The 17193-nt window shown below is 39.8% G+C and overlaps 2 protein-coding genes across 3 annotated transcripts; one reads left to right on the top strand and one right to left on the bottom strand.

Annotated features, from left to right (window-relative positions):
• Window positions 1-298: 298 nt before the first annotated feature.
• Window positions 299-7873, bottom strand: LOC137192780 (immunoglobulin superfamily member 2-like). Of its 2 annotated transcripts, XM_067603711.1 has the most exons (10): window positions 7643-7871; window positions 6709-7083; window positions 6182-6601; window positions 5608-6012; window positions 4983-5354; window positions 3516-3887; window positions 3001-3384; window positions 2484-2867; window positions 1953-2354; window positions 299-701 (listed from the first exon to the last, which is right to left on the bottom strand). In XM_067603711.1, the coding sequence occupies exons 1-10, from the start codon at window positions 7710-7712 to the stop codon at window positions 505-507; spliced, it is 3381 nt and encodes a 1126-aa protein (XP_067459812.1). In that variant the 5' UTR covers window positions 7713-7871; the 3' UTR covers window positions 299-504. The 2 variants fall into 2 exon arrangements, with proteins under 2 accessions (XP_067459812.1, XP_067459813.1); XM_067603712.1 differs by lacking the exon at window positions 1953-2354 and having other exon boundaries at window positions 7643-7873.
• Window positions 7874-9796: 1923 nt separating this feature from the next.
• klhl6 (kelch-like family member 6) lies at window positions 9797-16428 on the top strand. Its single transcript, XM_067603710.1, has 7 exons — window positions 9797-10253; window positions 10333-10498; window positions 12175-12624; window positions 12894-13131; window positions 13627-13829; window positions 15241-15454; window positions 15640-16428. Exons 1-7 carry the CDS (start codon window positions 9997-9999, stop codon window positions 15936-15938), a joined length of 1827 nt encoding a protein of 608 aa, XP_067459811.1. The 5' UTR covers window positions 9797-9996; the 3' UTR covers window positions 15939-16428.
• The last annotated feature ends 765 nt before the right edge of the window (window positions 16429-17193 follow it).

The raw sequence follows: 17193 nt of genomic DNA, 5'->3' as shown, positions 1-17193 counted from the left end.
ACTTCCTGGTTGATTCATCGCCGGGCTTCTTTATGTAGAAGACGGTTTCAAATCTTACCACATTTTGTGCCTAGCTGCTCCCCCAGTCATGCTATGTTGTGACTTCCTCCGATCACGTTGCTGCATAAAAATGAATCTGTCATTCAAAGTAGGTTGCTTTGGGAGTGTAAAGAGTGTAAAGACACAAAGTCGAGCTTCTGCCTAGCTCGACTGTTCATGGCAGACAGTAAGAAGCGGGTGATTATGCAAAGAAGTTTTAGCTATAAAATGAAATGGCTGTTTAATTTTAAAGGTTTAATGAATTTTATTAATTCACAGAGGCAAAATTATTCACAGCTGCACAGAGAGTAAAATATCCATTTACAAACAGATTCACTTAAACAAGAAATATTGGACTTTGCTAAAGACAATTATAAAATGAATAAAAAACAAGTGCAACTATTTAAATGATAAAACATCATTGCATATAATAGATGACACATATAATAATACGGTCTATTAGGTTCAGGTCTCTACAACGGGTTTGGTGTTCAGAGGGTATTGCTCTGCCCACAGAGATTGGCCCGACTTCTTTTCTGACCCCTTGTCACAGTATTTCTTCAGCACCAGCAACAGAATTATGAACAGTGAGAAGATGATAACACCAATGAAAGCTCCCATCCAGATATCTGACTTGCATCCTGTGTCAGAGAGGGCGTCCCCTGCAAAGTAGACAAAGAGACAAATGATTTCACATGATTTTCAGTTGCTGCTGTTTGCTGAGAGACACTGTATAGACATTGACTGTCAAATATCCTGACTTTTCTACTGCAACCATCCTCCACCCTTGGGACAGGGATTCTCTTCTACCTCACAAAAACACAGGCCACTATCTGCAGGAACTGGCTTCAAGACTGTAAGGTTGAATTGGTTGGGCAAAGGGTGACTAAATCTTAGTTGATCTCCCTTCCCAAACCTGTCTTGTAGGGTTGAGTTTCAGTAAGCTGTGAATATGGGGTGTTGTTTAGTTCCTGTCTCCTCCTGCTAAAACCATGTGACCTAGAACTTAGATTCAAGGCTAAAATCTTTGGTGACATGAAACAGGATGGTTAAATTGTGGGATCTGCTCACATTTAATTTCACTTCTACCTTTACAATGGACAGTTCTTTCTCTATAAAAAAGCACCAAGATAAAAAAGACACATTTTATTCAACTTTAGTTTATCCAGGCAAACCAATCAATGGGACTTAAGATCAAATTCCTGGTGTATAGTCAGACATGGAAGAAGTTGGGGAAAGGAGACAAAAGAGAGATTAGGGGGATTTGCAAAGGGCATAGACCAAAACACAAAGAAATCTGCAATACTTACAGAGACAGTAAAGCAGAACAAGTAGGACAGATGCACATTAGAAAGTAGAGATGGTAAAAGACATAAACCAGAAAAAACCCACTATGGCAAAAGACATGACTTTATCAATAGGGAAGTGTTTTTTTTGCTGTGTTGTTTTGCAAAACAACCTAGCAAAATGACATTGATGATAAGAATTGCACTTTATGTCTGTACAGTAAATTTTAAACTAACACTATGGCATCTGGTTAGCTTGTTTTAGCACTAAGTTTAGAAATAGGTGAAATGATCTTAGCTAGCCTGGCCCTGTTCAGTTGTAACAAAAACACACCTACTAGCACCTCTAAAGCTCACAACACATTATATCTATAACAAAAAGGTCCAGCACATAACCCCTCATAAAATAGAAAATTGTTGTGGTTTCACTTCTGTTTTTCTGCAGATTAAAGTTAAAGTAAGATAGCTCCATACTGCTGTACAGACAAAGGAATAGTATCAATCTTCTCATCTAAAAAAGCATGAAACCTTTCCCAAAATGTCAGACTATTCCTTTATACATTCATGCAAACTCACAGCCACATTCATAAAGCTGCCTATAGGGTGCTCTAAATGATGTGGTCATACCTGTAACATTTACAGACAGCCTGATGGAGCCAGCACTGTCTGAGGCCTTTTGCTGCCAGTGACTTTTATGATCCAGCTGGTACTGCTCCACCTGACACTGGTAGATCCCACTATCCCCCTCATGGGCCCTCTGAATTCCTAGGCAGAAGCTGCTACCAGTGGGCCTGGAGAGACGGAGTCTCCCCTGCAGATCTTGGAGTGCCTGGTTCTTTGGATACCTCAGCAGGCCTGTGTGATCAAGCTCCACCAGGGGGGCATTCACGGTGGCAGAATCGTAGAGCCAAGTGAGTTTGTAAAAAAAGGAAGGACTGAGTGCGCCTGAGAAGTTACACTTGAGCTCCACCTTGTCTCCCTCCTTAACAATCACCTGCTGCTCTTTCTTATCTAAATAAAGGTCATTGGCTGGAAAATGAGAGTGTGCAGAGAAGAGAAATCCAAGTTAATCAAAAACTTTGTTAAATTATTGACAAAATTGTATGCACTAAATGTGGATGATGAGATGTGTTATGTGTTTAATGAAATCAAACTTACCAGGCTCAATCAGTGTTAGCTCGGTAGATTTGGAGACTTGCGAGAGCTTATACCATTCACCACGAGGATCTTGTAGCCACTCTACCACCTCACATACATATGAGCCGCTGTCTGAGATCCGAGTTTGCCGAATAGTCAGCTCAAAACTAGGCCCCTCAGTGCGCCTCATGCTGATTCGCTGTCTGTCTACCTGGGGCCCAAACGTTACTAAAGAATCCCGGTCGGAGCTTACAAGGCTTGTATTCTTTGCCTTTTGCTGGAGTACCCAGGTGACAGCATAGCGAGAGGACGCAGAGTAAGCTGAGGTAATGGAGAATTTTATTTCTATGTCAGTGTTGATATTTCTTGTCAAGAGAGGGGTGGAGGTCAGAACGAGCTTGCTCACTGAAGGAGAGAGACAGATTTGAGACATACAATACATGGTGAGAAACAAAAAGAAATAGAAAACACAGTATGGCTTTCATCCAAAACAGCTTGAGCAAGATGATATGTAACCTTATAATGAAATCAAACTTACCAGGCTCAATCAGTGTTAGCTCGGTAGATTTGGAGACTTGCGAGAGCTTATACCATTCACCACGAGGATCTTGTAGCCACTCTACCACCTCACATACATATGAGCCGCTGTCTGAGATCCGAGTTTGCCGAATAGTCAGCTCAAAACTAGGCCCCTCAGTGCGCCTCATGCTGATTCGCTGTCTGTCTACCTGGGGCCCAAACGTTACTAAAGAATCCCGGTCGTAGCTTACAAGGCTTGTATTCTTTGCCTTTTGCTGGAGTACCCAGGTGACAGCATAGCGAAAGGATGCAGAGTGAGCTGAGGTAATGGAGCATTTTATTTCTATGTCAGTGTTGATATTTCTTGTCAAGAGAGGGGTGGAGGTCAGAACGAGCTGGCTCACTGAAGGAGAGAGACAGATTTGAGACATACAATACATGGTGAGAAACAAAAAGAAATAGAAAACACAGTATGGCTTTCATCCAAAACAGCTTGAGCAAGATGATATGTAACCTTATAAATATCAGTAGTACCTGGATTCTGCACCATGACAGCCAGCTGGTTGGATGGAGGCAGCTTCTTGTATGCATTCTCCATGAAGACAGACACTCCACACTGGTATTTTCCTGCCTCCCTGTGGCTCGCACCGTTGATAAGTAGATAGTGAGTGACTGCATCTTTTTCGTTTTTTACTTTCAGCTGGTAGCGATGCTGGTCTCCAGACCAGCTGATGGCACCATTATAGTGCAGAGTCAGAATGTTATCTAAGGTCGAGGCATCACGCTGTAGGCTCCAAGTCAGTGTGATTTGCAGGCGAGGCCCTTTGACGCGGCACATCAACTCCACATTTTCTCCTACAGTCACCATGTTTCTGCGACTTTTCAGATTCACTCTCACAAGCGACTCTGTGACACAAATACAAAAAAGTAAATAGTGATGACTGAAAAGCAGAAGCTGGGGGTGTTCAAAATAAACGAGAGATGTGCGTAAATGAGATTTCCTAAGTGCTGTCTGTCTCCTGTCTCAGTTCAGCTCACGCTCATTGTCTCACACATCATTTCTCAATACCATTTCCTTCTCAAAAACAAGAACAGTTTCATATGTCCATAATTATCAAGATATAGTCAAGTTTACCATTCAAGCATTAAATATCACATATTTCTATGTCCACATGCTTGTATTCACATAACACTTATAACTAAAAGCATTAAGCAATCGCTTTTAAGAAATAATATGCAAATTTATCCAATGAGGCACTCCAAAGATTATACTTTTGTGTTATTTCAACACATGCACAGTGACAAGACTTCAAGTCTAAAGCCGAGTAAGTGAACCCTGCAATATTCATTACACCCAATGGATGGAACAAAAAACATCTTTAAGATCTAGGTGGTTCTTAGAACTTTACTATAGTAGGGTTAAAAGTGTAAAGTTTGTGCTGAGGGTAATGCAAGGAAGGTTGATTAAAATCAAAAACATTTTTTCTCTGGGGAGCAAAATGCTTAACAATTTGTGCAATTTGGATGTCAGGAGAGGTGAACCCATGCAGCGTTAAAAGTGGAAAGGGTTCATCCTCTGTGGAGTATGAAGGGGATATTAATATATCTCACATGCAAATGGAAGTTTGGTACTTTTGGTGCTAAAGAGAAGATTAGGGTATCATCAAAACATTAGGAATGATCTTCTGAGAATCATGAATTTCAATGGTAATCTGGCCAGCAGATCTCATCTGTACTATGGACTGGATGGATGTTCAAATGGACAGACTGATTAGCATCCTGTTCCTTAGCACTTCCACAGGTTTGGCAAAAATTGATAAATGTGTGTTCCCATAGACTTTTCAAATACGGTGAAAATGGCGTTTTCTTTAAGAGTCATCAGACCATCTACTTGATGAGAAGGGTCCTGTTGTGTCAATATGCATATTTAACGCTTCATGCACCTTGAATAATTTGTACTGTATGAATTTGTCAACATGGACAGAGAGCAACATATCATACCTGTAGGAGCCACTGTCACAGTTGCAGTCTTTGATTGGCTTTTGGTCTTGCTATTGGCTTTCCATTCAGACACAGTACACTGGTAGACACCTGAATCAGTGACTGTGACCTCATCAAGCTCCAGGGTGAAGGTGTCAGTTGCTGGACGCATTGCCTTAACTTTGCGATTTACGAACTCTTCCGCTGAAACTATAACACCCTCCTGACTCAGACCGATGACATCGGTGAAGGTGGCTGTTGATGTTGATGTTAATTTGCGTTGCCAGTTGACGGAGAGCTGATCTTTGACCCCCTGCACTTTACAGGTGAGATTCAGCCTGTCACCTTCGTTAACACTCACAGTGCTTTGCATTTCAACTGAGAGCCCACTTTCTGTGATGAGACAAGACACAGGGTGAATCTATGTATAACAGACAGAGGGCATGAGTGTGTTGGACAACATAATATTAGATAATATAATAACTTCATTAATAGTAATAAAATTATTAATATTACTAATAACCTTGTGCTTTTTGAAACCTTCTTTACAGGAGATGAAATTAAAAATGAAAACCCAGAAAATAAACCCTTAATAAATGCCTGTGTATGTGTGTGTCAGTCAGTATGGGCTCACTTGCTGACTAACCTGTGGTTGAGATGCTGATCAGCTGGGAGCTGGAGTCCTGGGCTGCACCCTGTTTAAAGGCACCATCCTGGCCTCTTTCCTGAGGCCATGCTCTACAGACATACTCTCCCTGATCCTTGGTTCTGACAGGCTGCAATATAAGACGGTATTCTCCGTTCCTGATCCGGGCGGCCCTGAGTTCTCCGTCTTTTTCTCGACTACTGTACTCAGACCCAAAAGACAGAATGCCCGTAGGGCCGATGCGCGCCAGCTCAACACTTCCCCAGAGCCAAGCTACAGAGAAAAACCTTTCCTCCAGGTTCTGTGTGTCTACGTGACAGGATAGCGACAGCTCCTGCCCCTCCTGCAGAGTTGTCTGCTGTGCCGAAATTCTCACCACCAGAGACGCCGTGTCTAGCACCACCTCTACTCAAGGCAAAAAATAACACACACAGTGAGATAAAAATGCACCACACATCCTGTCAAGAAGCCACAACAGGAAGAGCAAAAATTAATGTGTTCTCAAGACTTATATTTTTGGTGCTATTTAACAGATAATATAAATGAAATGATTGATAATGATGCTTCTCCTAACCTTTGGCTTTGACATGCAGGGTAGTTTCCTCTGCATCCTTCTGTGTGATAGAGTACCAGGAGCGGTCTGGATCTTGGATCCACTCATCAGCCCGGCAGTATATCTTGCCTTCATCTGACAGCTCCACCTGAGTCATCTTCAGCCTGTATGTGGCCTCTCCCACTTTATCTAACATTATGAGTCCAGCTTGGTAACGCCCCTCAAACCCCTTGCCTGGACTCAGTGTGAAATCTCTGTCCAGAGAAATGATGGGCTGTGCGTCGTCCTCGTCAGCTTTACGGAGATACCAGGTGAGAGACAGATGGGTGTGCTGGACGGTGTTGCTGGAGGCTTGGCATGTTAAACTGAGAGCATCACCCTCATTATAGCTCAGTGAGGTGGAGTGAGGTGGTGATGAAACACTTAGGGAGTTGTCAATCACTACAGTACCACATCACAAACAGAGAAAAAGAAAGATGTAGCTTTACAATACATGAATCCAGATATATTGATAAATAGGTCTTAAGAGTAGAATGGTGATTGATTACCTTTGACGGTGGTCTTAACACTGTAGGTTCCATCATAAGTAGATTCCTCATTGACTGCAGTACAGTCATAATCCCCTTCATCATTTTTCTGTAGGCTTATTATTTTAAAGATGACAGAGTTTGGCGACACACGTGTCAGAGTAATTTCATTGCTTCTCACACGATCTTGATATATGGCATAGCCGAAATTTGGGTCATCGGTGCTGATGATGTTGATTTCGAAACTTGGCTTTTCAGGCTTGGAAATGCGAAATTGAAAGTTTTTTTCAGTGTTGTTATTGGTGAAGCCGCTCACATTGCAGGAGATGAAGAGTGGGGAGCCCACCACACGATACAGAGGACCAGCCTGAATTTCAGTAAGCACTCTGGCTTCTCCTGAGTGGAGCACAGATGAAACACAGATGTTGTTAGAAGTTTGTTTCAGTCATGTTACAAAGGTGCCATAACATTTAAGTTGTACTGTAGATTGCATGAAATATTAACTATTCACAGTATGTGTGAAGTATGTATTGTATAAGTAACCATGAGGACCAATACCTGCAAATAGTGGAAATGGTCTGTTACAAGGCATTAATTTCCATCCAAAAATTGCTGTTGCTTTTGTTTCAGTCTAATGATAAAATTATTTGTTTGTCTATATCAATTGAATTATTCCTTAAAATACAAGAACAAAACTAAAACATCAACTATGAAATGTTTCAATCAAATTTAATCACAGAAATCTTCAAAATTACTTATTTCTTTTCTGTTCTTAATTAAGCTTAATTCACAAAAGATTACACTTAACATTTTCTATTATTATAATATAATTATTATTATTATATAAATGATCATTTATATTATTTTGTACTTTTTTGTCCACAGTTATACCATTTTCATTCAGCATGACCTCTCACTGGAATCCAACTCAACTGCAGTAATTAATACTACTTACCACAGTACCAGAGTAGACCCAGACAGCAGAGCAGGTAAACCCTCCAAAAGGATCGCAGGGAACACTTCATCCTGAGACTGTTTCAGAAGAAGGAACACAGTGTTCACACCATAACAGCTGTGACCGCCTGTCTCTCTACATGAAGACAGAGTTAGCCTATTAGAGTGGCTCATGCTTCCTGTAGGTACACCAAGAGGAAGTCTGAAATGTTTCCTGCATTGTACACACAGCCAGTTAACACATTAGTGCATGTGTTACAGACCAAAAACAATTACTTAAAGTGATATGCGATATGCGCATGCGCGCGTGGTACTGCGTGGGTTTTTGAAGGGAAAAAGTAACATAAAACAACCTTGTTCTGACCTACATCAACAGCTAGTTAGTTATAACAGTTAGTTATACATCTGACTGAAAAATATACACAAAATGTAAATTAACAAACATTTATTTGGAAATAAGGTGGAATGCGCTCACTTTACCTCAGTGACACCTGAAGTTATGTGCAGTGAAATAACGTGATGCTGTCTGCTCCTTTCTGCAGCCGGCAGGTGATGTACACTCCATCAACATCCTCCTATGTCTGTAAGTGTTATGCCTTTAGAGCGGATTACATGTATTTATTTTATTTTATCTCAGAATAAAATATAACCTCTGTTTTTTACCGAACGCAGTTATTCATTGACTTGATCAATGCTTCCAATAAGCCGATCGTACAGGAAGGTCATGGAAGATAAGGGGCCTGTGGTTTAATTGCGTTTAGAGGAAGCAGCAGGGGTCCAAGTCTGACCTGTTTCGGCAACTGATCAAATATTGAAACATGAACATTTTTGTGATTCATTTTGATTAGGTTTGAAATTGTGTTGTGGATCAATGAGACAATAGTGCCACATGGTGGAGAAGATGATAAAATTGCCTGCACTGACTCTCACTGCAGCCTGCTCTAGTCCAATAATTGCAAAGGTAAATCCTCAAAAATGAAGTAACTGATAATAAAATAAGATATTTAGGAAATTAACGTGATGTCATCAAAAGGTCATATACAATATATACATTATAATACTTCAAACTACTTAAGAGAACTGTGCAAATATTTGTGCAGAAGAAACCCAGTAATCCGATGCAGCAACCAAGATGTGTGTACTATTTATAATATATGTATCGGTGTATACTGAATAATAAATGCTATATACGGCACATGATAAGATATTAAAGTATATAGTGATATATATAAAATATGTACATTATATATAATATACACACAACAATCAGAATTAACACAAAAATATGAAATATATTAGTAAAAATGAAAATAATACCACAAAATAGCATGGCATCATATTATATGTACATAAATATATATATATATACAAATTTGAAAATATTGTAGTAATATAGTTTTAAGTAACATAAAGCAATGTAATATACAGTATAGTGTTAGATATGTTACTACTACTCACACTTCAGTGGTAATAATAAAAATAGTGATATATTGTGGACAAGGAGCAGATGTATCATAGATAGCAATTTAAAAAATCTGCTACACAAATGATATTTTTCCAACTTTTCTCTAATCTTTGCTTGGGCAGTATAATTTCTTTCTTCAAGCCTCTGAAAAACTGCCTGAAAGGGGAATTACTTTGGAACTACACAACACAACTAAGACATATGGTACTTGTGCCAAGGGGTCACAAGTAGACACTACTTCACTTTAAAGTGTCATAAGACAAAGAGGTTGAGAACAACTGCATTAAGAGTTTAAGGGCCTCGCTCAGCGGCATCTGATAGGTGGTAATGAGGGAGGAGCATGTGCTACTCTTGGGGAAACAAACGGGCAACCGTCTGGTCTTGTTATTATGATAAATCTATCCCATTTAGAATTATGGAGTTATGTAAGATAATAAAACAGAAAAATAGTTTGTGTTGAAAGCATTTTGTGGAAACACAAGAACATATTAGTATACAATATTTAAAAATTTATTTGACATCAGACACTTAAATGACTTTTCTGTCCCAAGCAAGAGTAGATGCTGAGTGTCGTTATTGTTTGGTCTGTTGTATGAAACCTGGCAACTTGAGAAAAGAGGAAAATTGGGTTACTTAGGGGAAATTTACTCAGCACAAGAAGAGGAAGTGTCTAGACACAAGCATTGCTACATACGTGTTCTTCACAGAACAGGAATAGGAAGTATGAAGAGGACAGGAAAAAACAAATCCACATTTCAGAGCGACATAACAGTTGCAAGCATAAACCACAGGGTTTATTTTGTTCCTATTTACCAGTGCAGGTGCACCTAAAGTAGCTGCACGCTGTTCTTTGTAGTAGAGTGAGTCTCTGAAGAGCTTCTGGTGTGAAGATGAGTGACTCACTCGAGAAGACTACAGACTGTCCCTTGCCTCTTCTTGGAGATGACCCCAGCCCGGACGAGGAGAAAGGGAATGTGACGAGCTCGAGTGAGTTACGTTGGGAAGATGGAGGTCTTCCTGTGGAGCTGCAGAAAGGGATGGAGACCCTACGAGTGAACAGAGAATTGACTGATGTGATACTGTGTGTTCAAGGACATGACTTCCCTTGCCACAGAGCCATACTTGCTGCCGCCAGTCAATATTTCAGGTAAAAACAATCAAGCATTGTCGGACTCCATTATGATGAAACTGCTAGTTTTACTGAATGAATGTCTTTCTGTGTGTAGGGCAATGTTTTGCAGCGGTCTGAAGGAGAGTCACGAGGAGCGTGTTGAAATTAAAGGGTTGGACAGTGGGACGATGCGCTCTCTTTTGGAATATACCTACACCAGTCAAGCCCTCTTCACATTCTCAAATGTCCAGAGAATACTAGAGGCTGCCAGTCAATTCCAGGTAAAAACAGTATAGCTTTTAAATGACACAAACTTTTAAAAAGATACTTGATTAGTTCACTTTGCACGATAATCATCTGTGACACATTAAGTTCCTTGTCAGGCTGGAGCACATTATTAGTAGCAATCACAAACTTTTAATCTTAAAAATGGGTTGCAAGTAAAGACAAAAAGCTGTAATACCCTCAAAACATAAACCAACCAGTAAATAAAACGGTCTTAACTTGTTACAACTTTAGTTTAGTTGGGTGTGAAAGTGCATTATCAGCATGAGACTTGTAACGTTTTCTCATTTCGATTTAAGTATAACTACTAGAAGGATCATACTACCAAAATTTGTGGTTTAGAGACTTTAACCCAACAGCAACATTTTATTGTGTGTACAGTTTGGCTGATATTCATTGCATTTTGTGATTTATATTTGCTGTATAAACCAGCACAGAAATTCTCTCTGTCATACAAAAAAAACCCCAAACTATAAATATATGGACAAAAACGAAACAACATACCAGCACACATACAGTTTATATACATATGGATTAACATTTGTGCACATACACCCACATGTACATACCTAAACCTATGTTCAGATTTAAACATGCATATATTACATGTGATCACAAAGCTGTATACAAATATATCTGACTTTCAATAAGCTTCATTTCATATATCTTCAGTGGGGTCCATTAAGAGTCCTTATTATACTGTGCTCCAACCAACCCCCCAGTTTGATCACATACTAATCAAATGAAGCAACCTTGCCTATATAATCCATTCGTGAAAAGAAGGTTCTCCTCAACATAATCTGTCTTCCCCTCACTATTCTAGTCAAATCTGAAGCTCGACACTGTGCTCGACCTAATATAGTCTATAGTCTATGATTGAAATCATTGATTCAGTGACAGAATTATCAGTTAGCACACAGAAAGAATGACAGAAATCACTGTAGGACAGAATTAGAGACAAAAAGCATCAGAAATGTAGAAAATGTATTTATTTATATTCAAAAAGGCATATTATATTACATTGATAATTTTTATCAATATCATGGCACCACTATAGTGTAGGACTATATTGAAAATCACCAAATTGTTTCCAACCTTACATTAAACAGTTTTTCTCCTGTTCACTGAGACAAACAACATACTTTAAAAAAAGACCAGTCGCTATAAGAGGGAAGTGAAAGTTGCCCGCTTGTTTACAGTCAGGATCAGTTTTCCATACAGGCTTAAATTAACTACACAGCTGTGCTACATAACACATGAGACAGGTGTCTGTGTACTTCTATTTTTGTGAGAAGCAATTTAAGTTTAAGCATTCTGGTTGGTCCTCGCTTCTTTGATGCTAGAATTACAATCAGATTAAGATTTAGGGTGCAGTTTGAGATTAAGCATGGACTGTTAATGTATCTGTTCTGACCCCATTTTGGACCTACAAGAGAATTTTCATGTTGTCTTGTCAGTTTTTCAATGCGGCATACTAAAATGATTTTTTAAAAATTTATTTATTAAAGAACTTTATAGTAGAACTCATCAGTCTAAGAAATTTTGAAGGTTTATCTGTTCATCAACAAGGTCACAATCCCAATAGTGAGAAACTGTACATCTACATCAGAGTCCTTACTCCATTTTCAGCTAAAAAGAAATTGTAACGCATATGCTTGCTTGTTTCTTGTAGTTCCTGCGTGTGGTGGATGCATGTGCTGGCTTTCTGAGCAAATCACTGCACCTGGAGAGTTGCATTGGGATTCTGAATCTGGCTGAAAGTCATGCCCTGCTGGCTCTGAAGACCAGTGCTCAGGCCTACATCATTTCTCAGTTCTCCCAGGTAGTCCATCAGGAGGACTTCCTGGAGTTGCCAGCAGACTCGCTGGAGACTGTTCTGCAGAGGGACGATCTTGATGTGAAGTGTGAGGAGTGTGTTTTCGAGGCACTCATGCGCTGGGTCAGAGCCCGGCAGGACGAACGTTATCCTTTGCTGGCCAGGTTGCTTTCACATATACGACTGCCGTTATTGGAGCCAGCATACTTTGTAGAAAAAGTGGAGTCGGATGAACTGATTCGTCGCTGCAGTGAGGTTTTTCCTTTGCTGCAAGAGGCCCGCATCTATCACCTCTCTGGCAGGGAGGTCAGTATACAGGGAGGACCAAAATATGTCGGATATAAGTAGAGTTCTTTTACAAAATACTGGTCAGCTATTTTGGGAAACATTATACCTTGAATATATCTGAAAAACTGAGGCTGTATTTAAGATCTAAATGTGTGTCACTTTGTCCACGAGTAGAAAAAGATAAAACCACCTTTTTTGTGGCTACCTCATTTTGTGATCAAATTATCTACTGTATTTTATTGTTTTATAGTTTCATGTGCTTTGTATGTGTGTATCATGTTTTATAGGTGGTCTCTGAACGAACCAAACCCCGTGTGCGGCACTTTTTATCTGAGGTGTTCCTGATTATTGGAGGCTGCACTAAAGATGAACGCTTCATTTCCACTGTCACTTGTTTGGACCCTCTCAGACGCAGCAGGCTGGAGGTCGCTAGGCTGCCAATGACAGAGTTGGAGGATGAGTCTCTAAACAGAAAATGGGTGGAGTTTTCTTGCATTACCTTCCGCAATGAAGTGTATATATCTGGTAAGAGATGCTGTTTCACACTTTCAGAAAACGGCTTAGTTACTGTAATATGTGGGGGACCCCTTATAGCGCAGATGAAAGTGAAACAGTTGCTCAACTACTGAATGATCAGACTGCCAAATTGGTTTTTACATTGAAGATTTACAGAATTCCTCTATAAAGCACTTTCTAGATGAGATATTGAAATAAATGTGGCTTCTTTTATTCAAATGTAATGTTGTTCTACTCAGTAAACCCACTGAACAAAACAACAGGAGGATGTGACATCATCTGCAGGAGTTGTGGTTTTTACATTTCCCAACTCAGGAACTGACACCTCAGTTATGGTGGTTTCTGTAACGGTTCAGCAACATGTACACTGTGCAAATTAAAACTGGGTTGTGAGATTTTACATTTTTAATCAGAATGATAATTTTGTCAGGCAGATTCTGTGACACATTAACCTAGTTTTTAGTCTGTAGGTGACTGCTCTCTCTAATGCTCCTGTTATTTTAGGAGGTAAAGAGACACAGCATGATGTTTGGAAATATAATGGTGCCCTGGACAAGTGGATTCAGATAGAGTCCTTGACAACTGGCCGCTGGAGACACAAGATGGCAGTCCATGGGGGGAAGGTGTACGCACTGGGTGGATTTGATGGAGTTCAGAGACTCACTAGCGTAGAGGCCTATGATCCCTTTCACAATCGCTGGACACAGGTAAACATACAAATATTTTATATAATAGTGGCACTTATGTGTAACTTTGCACCAAATAATTGTTAAAGAAGATATAATTAAGCTATATCATTTTTACATTGACTCTGCAGTTCCCCTCAGCTCTGTGGAGAGACTGTAAGCTACCTGCCTTTAGCATCAGATGGCAGACAGACAAAATTGGTGACTAGCTGATGCACATAGTGGAGCATTTAGCAGCTAGACATTCCCTCAGGAGTTGGTAGAGCCTAAAATAGAGCTAAAAGGAGAGTGAATATAAGAATTTTCATTCATCAATTGGCCAGACACATGACTCCATATGAAGGCTAATGTTGGTCTGTCTGTGTCTGCTAGATGTGTGAATGGGAAACTGTTTGCTAACATGGTTGCCACATCAAGTTTATAAGGAGAGTTTGTGTTTTCAGCTTGGTTCTGCTGCCCCCAACTGACCTAAAAATCAATTAATGCATGTTTAAAGGGGAAATGATGTGCTTTTTATGGTTGTCTATTATTTATAAACTGTTATGATGTCGGATATCTATGTTAAACATGGTCAAAGTTCCAAAACTTGAGGTTAATGTATTTAGACATGCTCCCTGCAAGTCAAATGCTAAGGCTTCAACCTGCCCTGACGGCTTTGTTTGCAATGATGCATGCCCAAAAACGGGTGTCCATTCCGTAGCCTTGCTTGCTAAGGTTGTTGCTAAGGTTATTCCATGTGTTGTTTGTATTGTCCACTCTCATATTTCGGATTGGATTCTGTCTCAAATTTGTATAGATGTATTTAAGAAGTTGACATTTCAAGTAAAGAACGAGAAAAAGTACTGAAATCCTACTATACTACTACTATACTATACTACTATAGTTTGTTTCATGGTTTGTTGACGTTGCCCCCTGAGTGGCCAGAAGTCAGCCATGACACAGCTTCCAGCTAACCAATCAGAGTGGGCTCATCTGGAGGGTCGCCTTAAAGAGACAGGAGCCTATTTGATGCAGAGGCTGAACTGAGAGGCTGTGCAGAGAGTTAGTATAAGATAAATAAGGAGTTTTTGGAACTGTAAATCATGTAAAGATATTCCAGTAGAGCCCCAGATTAAAACTATAGACCTGGAAGTGTGCATGATATGTCCCTTTAAAGATATCATTTGGTCTTCTAAAGGTCATATACCCCTCAGCCAAAAGTTCAGTCTTTCTCAAAACTGGAAGTTATGTCCTCCTCAGACATTGGATTGGGCCCATACCATACTCATTAATTTTGTGCTATTATTGTGTACATGAGGTGTTATGTAATGTACATCCAATGCTCCATAGAGCATACTGCTTTTAAACACTATACTTCACATATTTACCTCTATGTTTCTTTGACTGTACTTCACATCATGCCTTACTGTCATTTTGGCTGTGCTTATTGCAGGTGGCACCTCTTGCGGTAGGTGTGAGCTCCTTTGCTGCTGCAAACTTTGACAGATGGATCTATGTGATTGGTGGTGGGCCGAATGGAAAGCTGGCAACTGATAAAGTTCAGTGCTGGGAGCCTGGAACAGAGTGCTGGGAACTACGGGCGCCCATTCCCATCGAAACCAAATGCACTAATGCAGTCACCTTCAAGAACTGCATCTATATAGTTGGTAAGTTAGTGGCTTTAAATTTGGACAATGTTTCTGTGTTTACCTTTGAGAATACATGAGAAGAGTTTCATCCCAAATTGAGAGACAGGCTTTAAAATAAACAAGAGTAATGACATATTTAGTGAAGAATAGATATGTTTATTTTTTGGGAAACTTATTATTTCCAATTCTTTGTCTGCTCCCAGGCGGCGCCATGCACGCCATGTACTGCTACTCCCCTCTGTCAGACTCCTGGTCACTTGTGACCCGTCTTGGGGAGAGGGCAAGCTGTGCCATTGCTGCCTGTAGCAACAAACTCTTCATCACTGGGGGCCGGGATAACAAGAACCAAGTCATCTCCACAGTGATGTGCTGGGATGTTGACCGAGGAGTGTTGACAGAGGAGTGTGTTTTACCTATGGGAGTGTCGCACCATGGCAGTGTGACACTGATGAAGTCCTACACACATATACACAGGATAGTACCTACTCCAGAGTGCCAATGACACAGGCTCCAGCAAACAGGACATTATTGTTGCTGAGAAGGCAACAATAACACATGGAAAGAAAAAAAGTGTTTAAAATAAATGCTTTTACCTGCATTACAATGCTCAATTCATGTGAGTGGACACTTTAAAATATTAGTCAATCATTGAGTTAAGACTAATATAAAGACATGAAACAATATCATAGTGAAGCAATAATGTTGTAATTATTTCATAAATATGTTTGAAAGGAAATTAAATGGAGTACTTACAAAAATGGTTAACAAATAAAGACTGAAACATCAGCTAAATCATGCAGTCATTCAACACTAGAGATAGTCCTTTCTTCTAACCCATCAACAAAACCACAATGTAAGACCCGATCCAGTATCCCAATCCCTCACCTATTTATACTTTAACAGTATGATACTATACTCTGAGGAAGGCTTTATGCCGAAATATGTCAACATATTTGTCAGCCTATTGATTATGAATAAATTAATGTAAAGGACTGATACATGAAGTGATTCTTTTTACTGTTTTTTTTTTTACTATGGAGTGCTGCCTTTTTTCCTGACTTTGTTCTGGAGAACATTGTGTGATACTATATTATTGGAGCAATATCGTTTAAACTTGATTTGATACTGATAAAAATTAATGTAGAGCAATAACTGAGTGTCGAATTACACATCAGTTAACATGCTGTTTCTTGGTTTTTACAGTTTACTATGGTAGACATTGACATTAAATCAAACATGCTAAACAAAGAAATGTTGCTGTCAGAATGGAATATGAGGAACCAAACCAAAAGCCCTGACACCTGGGGCTTTTGATTCACAACACAAACACTCACACACACACACACACACACACACACACACACACACACACACACACACACACACACACACACACACACACACACACACACACACACACAGCTGTGTTTTCATCACTTCAGAGGACATAACACTGACTTACATTCATTTCCTGGAGACTTTCAACCTTAACCATAACCATCACATACCTAACCCTAAATGAGGAATTCCCGGTAAACACACACACACACATACACACACACATATCAGACCCTGGTCACTTTTTGGGACATTATATAGACGTACATTAATTTCCTGGAGACTTACCCTAACACTAACCATAACCACTACTTGCATAATCCTAACCCTTACCCTAACCTTAACCACTGACTCAAAAATACGCTTTTTCCCAATTGGGGACTCTGCTTTTGTCCCCAGTTGGACAAGCTGTCCCCAAT

The sequence above is a fragment of the Thunnus thynnus genome, chromosome 11 (assembly GCF_963924715.1).
Source record: "Thunnus thynnus chromosome 11, fThuThy2.1, whole genome shotgun sequence".
Lineage (NCBI taxonomy): Eukaryota > Metazoa > Chordata > Actinopteri > Scombriformes > Scombridae > Thunnus > Thunnus thynnus.
The sequence above is the reverse complement of the archived record's forward strand: the minus strand, read 5'-3'. Positions and strand labels throughout refer to the sequence as shown.